General features: G+C 50.0%; 1 protein-coding gene across 1 annotated transcript; it reads right to left on the bottom strand.

Moving 5' to 3' along the window:
- Window positions 1–4,946: 4,946 nt before the first annotated feature.
- On the bottom strand, window positions 4,947–6,259 carry LOC141043085 (uncharacterized). The gene is made up of 2 exons (XM_073512003.1): window positions 5,657–6,259; window positions 4,947–5,591 (listed from the first exon to the last, which is right to left on the bottom strand). The coding sequence occupies exons 1-2, from the start codon at window positions 6,257–6,259 to the stop codon at window positions 4,947–4,949; spliced, it is 1,248 nt and encodes a 415-aa protein (XP_073368104.1).
- Window positions 6,260–7,311: the final 1,052 nt, after the last annotated feature.

The following is a 7,311-nucleotide window of genomic DNA, read 5'->3' on the forward strand; positions in this document are numbered from 1 at the left end:
GTTTTATACTGGTTTGGCCCCTTGCGGTGAAGGTAAAGGCCTAGTCCAGTTTGAGGTGGTATTGCTTGGGTATCGATTACCAGGGAGTGAATACGCTTGACCTAGCTTTCGATCTCTCTTGTTTTCTTTCCCTTAACTCGTCGTCGGGTCGTCCCTTTATATATACAGGTTGACGCCCGGTGGCTTACAGAGTCCCTGCCGGCTCATAAACGTATCCGGCCCGGTGAATTAACTACAATTACCTTATAATACAAGTCATACACATATGGCGGTTTATACCTACGGGCCTTAAGCCGCCCTTGGTCCTTGGGCTCTTCATAAGTCACCTTCATGAACCGCCATCTTCGGTTCATTCATGGGCTTTGTCTGGTGAGTCGCCAGGAGTTAATCCGGCCCCTCCTGGGCGGGTTAACTCAATAGCTATATCCCCAACACTACAGGTGAAGGGGAGACTCAGCTGGGTCTTGCTCTGAAGACTCCATGTCTATGCTGGAAGGAGCACATCAAGCTTCCGAACTGGATGCCTCCGCCTCCTCCTCCTCCTCCGGCAAGTCAGGGCACTCTGCCAACTCCTCCTCCTCCGGCGAGTGATCAGGGCACTCCGCCTCCTTCCCCGGCTGCTCCGGCGCGTGAGGGCGGCACTCCGCCTCCTTCTCCGCCTGCTCCGGCGCATCCGAGCAGCCCGCCTCCTCCTCCGCCTCGTTAGCAACAGCGGAAGATAGAAGCCACCGCTCCGGCTGCTCCGGCGCGTCGGAGCACTCCGCCTCCTTCTACTACTCGTCAGCAGCAACGAAAGAGAGACGTTCCCGCTCTGGCGTCTAGCAGTACAGCCAGAGGCAGGAGGCAATACAGATTTGGTCCATCTCTCAAGCCTCTAGTGAAGTTACCATACGAGATGACCATGGAGGAAAATGCGAAGATCTGTGAAGCCCAAGTGAAGGACTTCTTTGAAACGCGAAGAGCTATGTAACATCCACCTCTGGAGGAGAAGATAGATCCGGTGAAAGCGAAGCGCACTATCAATGCCCTGAAGCGACCACCAGTGCCTCCGCCAGATGACAACCATGTCCGCTGTCTTAAAAAGACACTTCGAGATGCGCGGGACTCGGGAACTACTTCTACTGACAAAAGGTTAGCAGAATGAAGAAGTGGGGAAAAAATCCCCAGCTCGGCGAACAGGTGAACCAATCGTGCCCCCCGCGCGAAGTGTCTAGATATCATCGCAAGTCTGCCGGGGATGGTGCCCGGTACCAATCCTGGTGATTACCTGCTGGCCGATGCACATTTTGATACAATGGAGGTGGATGAATTTAGATACTAGTACCGGAAGCCTCTCGTCAAAGATGGAAGTCCAGCTCTAACAATGATGACGCAAAGATTCAATGAATGGTACATGGAAACCTGCAGCGAGTCTGGGAAAGATGCTTTGTCAATGACAATTAAAGACGAGCACGACTTCGTTGGACAAGATCTGCTTACTATTGATTTTGACGAGTTTTTCTAGTTCTACAATCAAAAGGCCCTCGACAAATCACTCGTGGCTTGCTACTGTCTGTAAGTACTACTTCTGTAATTAAGTCTCTATATATAGCTCAGCTCTTTCATTGCATGTATATATAATTATCCTCACTATATTATGAAGATTGAAGATCGTCGAATGCAGAAAAAACAAATCTATGACATTGGGTTCATTAACCCAAATATCATACATGAGTGGACGGTTAAAAGGAATGTCACAGAAACCGAGGACAACTTGCTAAAATCGTTGCTCAAAAATCAAAGCAAAGATAAAATACTCTTTCCTTACAACTTCAAGTGAGTGTTACTATCTTGTGCATATTCGGTTTCCCTTATTACTCAAGGTTATAATAATGTAATTGATGAGTTATGCATGCGTGCACAGCTTCCACTTTATTATCCTAGAGATTAAGCTTGAGCAGGGAGTAGTAAGCGTCTTAGACTCAAGATGAGAAGATCCCGAGGAGTATGCGAACATGACTCGAATGCTCCAGAAGTAAGTTCAATCGATCATTATCGCACCATATCGGCAACTTTGTTCATTTCCTGATATCAAGTAATTATTTTCTTTGTCTGGCAGGGTTTGGAAAGAGTTCACCGCAATTTCTCCGGGACTACCGACCGAGCTGTGATTTAAACACCCGAAAGTAAGTACTACTACCGAGTTCCACGCATATGCCATTTATTCTAGCTAGTTTCATCAATACCATTTAGCAAGCTTTCTTATCAGTTTGATTAACCTCTATTCTCATAAAGTGCTTGTGGCAGGAAGCCGGGAATGATTTCTGTGGATACAACATTTACGAGTTCATCTACAACGCGACGGAGTCTAATAATAAGCGGGGCTACTCTGAGAAACAATATGAAGTGCGTAAGCAAAAATATTCACAATTTTATTATATTACCATCATTTGTGTTGAGTTTCATTCATGTATATGTATTGACCCCTTCTTTAAATTAGCTCTGGCAGCTGCGGGATGACTCCTACCACATGATCGGATAAAAGCAATTCCAGAGGAATTGGCGGGATTCTTTCTTTACCATGTCATCAATCCAGCCGGAGAATACCATGTGGAACTTGACTTCAGATGTTAGGGATTGTAAGAGATCTTATATTGTATATATGTAGCTAGTAGCATCGGATAGATATACGAAAACTTGTTGTTTGACCAATCTCTTGGAGAAGGAGAGGTCGATCACTTCTCTCTGTATATGTTCATGCATGACGATCTTTTGTACTTAATGGTTTCCTTCATTTGCTTACTATCTAGCGTGTCGAGTCCTCTCTATAAGTATAGTACGTAGCGTCGACCAAGCACGGAGATAAGAGAGGTCACTTCTCTCTATTAGCTAGCTAACACAATATATGAAACCCCTAAATTAAGCCTGCAAAACCCCTAAACCCCCCCCCCCTCTTTAAAAAAACAAAAACCCCAGCTCCTGAGCTGTTGACACGTGGATGCTCTTTGGTCCCGGTTGGTGTTACCAACCGGGACTAAAGGCCCTCCTGCCTGGGCTCAACGTAGCGGCCACGTGGAGCCCCACCAGTCCCAGTTCGTAAGCGAACCCGGACTAAAGGTATTGGGCTTTAGTCCCGACCCTTTAGTCCCAGTTGCAGAACCGGGACAAATGGGCCTTTTTCTACTAGTGTAAGAAGATGCTGTAAAAATTTCATACCAATTGGATTCACCAAAATGGTACTTGTTTCATAAACATCCTCTCTGTCCAGAAACTAGAAATAATATTGGTGATAAAATGGCTTGATGAAATGGTCCCAAATTTGGTGGGGAGATGTTATAAGGTTAGGAGCATGATCTGATAATTTTTCAGAATTAATGAAGCAATATAAAATATACTTGCTTCACAACCTGAAAATATTGCCAGAACCAAATATTTGATCCTGTGCTCACATAGTTAAATGGATGGAGCTGAAAATTTGAGGCGGGAGATTATATGAGCACATGAAGGAGTGTGCAAAATTTCAACTCATTTGGATAACCCTAGCTAGTACTTCCTTCACAATGCCTTCTGTCTGACAGAAACTTTGAAAAAATCACTGAGGAAGGTTGGCTAGGCAAATGAAGTTGAATTTTGACATGAGGCGATTATTTGGATGAGATAGCATGCCCAAAAAGTTTGGGAGCAAGCAAGAAAGGATAGGTGACACTTCCTTCATAGAAAACCACACTGGACAGAAATGAAGAATAAAAATTGGGGAATTATTTTTGCGCTAGGAAAGGAAAGTTTGGGCATATTTGAGCAACATATGACCCAAAGAAATTATGAGAATTATTTGGGAATTTTGGGAGTGACAGAAATATAGGTTGCTTCACAACCTAGGGCAAACAGGACTATTCCTTTAATAGAAAAGGAATATTCCTTAGAAAAAGAATTTTGAGGTTGAGCTAGAATGGAAGTGACATGATCTTGGGAAAGATTTGAGGATGATGAGCCACTAGGGAGAAGAAATGATTATGATCTCCCAGGTGGCAAGGCCACAGAACCACTACAAAAATAAAATCAGAGCAAAAACCAAATAAATCAAAAGAAAAAGAAAGGGCCAAAAACCAGGGAGTTACATGGCCTCCTCTCGGGGTGCTGTTCATCCAGAGGCAACCGCACCTAGCTACTACCACGGGGTCCTGTTCATCCAATCCCCACCTGGAACTGTTCATCCAACCCCAACCACGTATCACTTGACTCGTTCAACCAACCCCCATGTTCACTGTTCAACCAGAGGCAGCAGGTTCGATCGGCTTCAGTAAGCAGCAGCAGCAGCGATCGATCGGTTTCAGTTAGCAGCGAAGGAGTCGGTCAGGTTCAATTAGCAGCGAAGGGATCGATCGCTCGGGTTCAGTAACGCGTAGCTAGTGCAATCGCTCTGGTTCAGTAAGCGAACGCCTCGCTCGGGTTCAGTTAGAGCCCAACGCCTCGCACACACGCGCGTACGTGTACAAGAGAAATGTGCAATCCCTTCGTGCATTACTCGGCCCAGACCACCCACCATAACTGGGAACTCCCCGAAATTTTCCTCGCCCTCGCTTCTACCATGATTTTTTCCGTCATGGACGGCCCAAAGAATGTTATGCAGATACGTCTCCGGCCCGCCTAGGATGAAAAGCCCATTTTCTGTCATAATTTTTTGTCATAGAAGTAGGAGCCCACCACATCTATGATGATACCGGGTTTTGTCACAATTATCTTCATAGAAGTGTTATAAGCATGGCAAAAAAATTCGTTCGGGCCAAAATGTCACTGTGCGGGACGCCGTAGTGCACCGCGATGTCCTTGATGAACCGGACGGCTGTCGGCCCCTCCAGTTTCTTGATCGGCCGCGCCTCGATCCACTTGGTGAACTTATCGACTGTCACCAGCAAGTGCGTCATGCCGCCTCGAGCGGTCTTGAAGGGCCCCACCATATCGAGTCCCTAGACCGCAAAGGGCCAGGTGATCGGGATGGTTTGGAGGGCCAAAACTGGTTGGTGACTGCGCTTGCTGAAGTGCTGGCAGCCTTCGCACTTGAGAACGAGCGAATCGGCGTCCTTGAGGGTTGTGGGCCAGTAGAAGCCATGGCGGAAAGCCTTTGCCACCAGGGACCTGGAGGAAGCGTGGTGCCCGCACTCGCCCTGGTGGATGTCGAGGAGGATCTCTATGCCCTTGTCTTGCTCGACGCAGCACTGGAAAATGCCCGTCCTAGTGCGCTTGACGAGTTCGTGGTTTATGATGCAATAGGCGGACGCCGGGCTTTGCACTTGCCGGGCCTCAGTCTCGTCCATGGGGAGTGTGCGGCTCTTCGGGAAGGCCAGGATCGGCTGGGCCCATGACAGAGCCATCACCACAGTGAAGACGGCCACCGGGTCGGGATCAGGGACGGCAGCCCCCGAGCCAAAGCTGGCAATCTCCAGGCCGGAGACGGCGGCCGCCGAGTTGGGGACAGCAGGCTCCGTGGCCAGGTTGGCAACCCCCGGGATGGGGACGGCGGCTCCCGAGCCAGAGCCGGCAGCCCCCGCGATCAGGCCGGGATTTCCGAGGTTGTGTGGGGGAGCTACGGGGTCGTTCGGGATGAAGATGGACTCGAAATCCGGAGACAGCTTGATGGGAGGCTTGCGCAAGTGCTCGAGAAGCCGGATGGAATTGCTTGCCGGGTGGAGCCTATCTTGGCCAGCGTGTCAACGGCTTCGTTCTCCATGCACGGCACGTGGAGGAACTCGCAGCCGTCGAAGTTGCCAGAATGCTGCTGAACCAAGAAGCGGTAGCTAGCCATGTTGGCATCCCGGGCATCCCACTCGCCGAAAGCCTGCTGCACCACCAGATCCGAGTCGCTATAGCAGAGGATGCACCGGACGCCAATCTCTTTGGCCAGCCGGAGGCCGTGCACGAGCGCTTTGTACTCGGCAATGTTGTTGGAGGCGGCGAAGTAGATTTGCAACATGTACCGCAGCCGGTCGCCTTTGGGGGAGGACAACACGATGTGCCAGGGCATCGAGTCAGGTGGTGGTGGCAGGTACTGGGTCTCTGTCCAGTAGACAAGGTAGTCGGCCAGCTCCTGGGACTTGATGGTGGTGCGGGGCTCGTAGAGGATTGTGTGGCAGGCCAGCTCGATGGCCCACTTGGCTACCCGGCCGGTGGTGTCTTGACAGCCCATGATCTCGCTGACGGGGGCCATGCTGACCACAGTGACGGTACGCTCTTGAAAGTACTGCTTGAGCTTCTTGGCAGTGATGTACACGCTGTAGCACATCTTCTGCTAGTGTGGGTAGTTCTGCTTGGAGGCGGAGAGTACCTCGCTCAGGTAGTAGACCAGGCGCTTGACTGACTGGATCTTGCCTTCTTCTGGACGCTCGACCACCAACCCCATTCTGACTGACCGCGAGGTGGCGGCGATGAATAGCAACAGCGGCTCCTTGTCAGCCGGCACGGCCAGGACATGTGTGGTGGAGAACGTGCGATTGAGATCCCAGAACACTTCGTCCGCCTGGTCGTTCCACTCGAATGACGACGTCTTCTTCATAAGTTGATATAGGGGCAAGGCCATCTTTCCCAGTCGGCTGAGAAACCGGCTGAGTGAGGGCCAAGCAGACAGTCAATTTCCGGACATCCCGCAGCCGGGTCGGCTTGCGCATGCGCATGATGGACTTGATCTTCTCTGGGTTCGCCTCAATGCCGCACTCTGAGACAAGGAAGCCGAGTAGCTATCCGGTCGACACAACGAACACGCACTTCTCTGGGTTGAGCTTGATATGGTACCGGCACAGGTTGGCAGAAGTTTCCTTCAGGTCATCAAGGAGCATGAGGTGTTGCTTGGTCTTCACCACGATATCGTCGACATAGACATGAATGTTGCGGCCGAGTTGCTTCAGCAAGTATTTCTGCATGCAGCGCTGGAAGGTGGCGCCGGCGTTCTTGAAGCCAAAATACATGGTGATGTAGCAGTAGGCCCCAAAGGGCGTGATGAAGGATGTCTTCAGGGCGTCGTTCGGGTCCAGCTTGATCTGGTGATAGCCGGAGTAAGCATCCAAGAAGGACAAGAGCTCAGATTCGACCATGGAATCGATCACTTGATCTATCCATGGGAGGGCGAAGGGATCCTTGGGGTAGGCCTTGTTCAGGTTGGTGTAGTCTATGCACATGCGCCAGGTGTTGTTTTTCTTCAGGACGAGGACTGGGTTGGCTAACCACTCGAGGTGAAACACCTCCATGATGAAGCCGGCTGCGAGCAGCCGGGCGACTTCTTCACCGATGGTTCTTATCTTCTGAAAAGCGACGTAAGGGTTGACAGACAGGCTTGGCATC

Source organism: Aegilops tauschii, chromosome 3 (genome assembly GCF_002575655.3).
Source record: "Aegilops tauschii subsp. strangulata cultivar AL8/78 chromosome 3, Aet v6.0, whole genome shotgun sequence".
Taxonomy (NCBI): domain Eukaryota; kingdom Viridiplantae; phylum Streptophyta; class Magnoliopsida; order Poales; family Poaceae; genus Aegilops; species Aegilops tauschii.

Bases quoted from the DNA above. Each gene is read 5' to 3' on its own strand.
- LOC141043085 (XM_073512003.1), bottom strand. From the start codon at position 6,259: ATGTGCTACAGCGTGTACATCACTGCCAAGAAGCTCAAGCAGTACTTT. The intron at 5,592-5,656 runs GCAATTCCATCC...CCGGATTTCGAG, and splicing joins AGATAGGCTCCACCCGGCAA to TCCATCTTCATCCCGAACGA.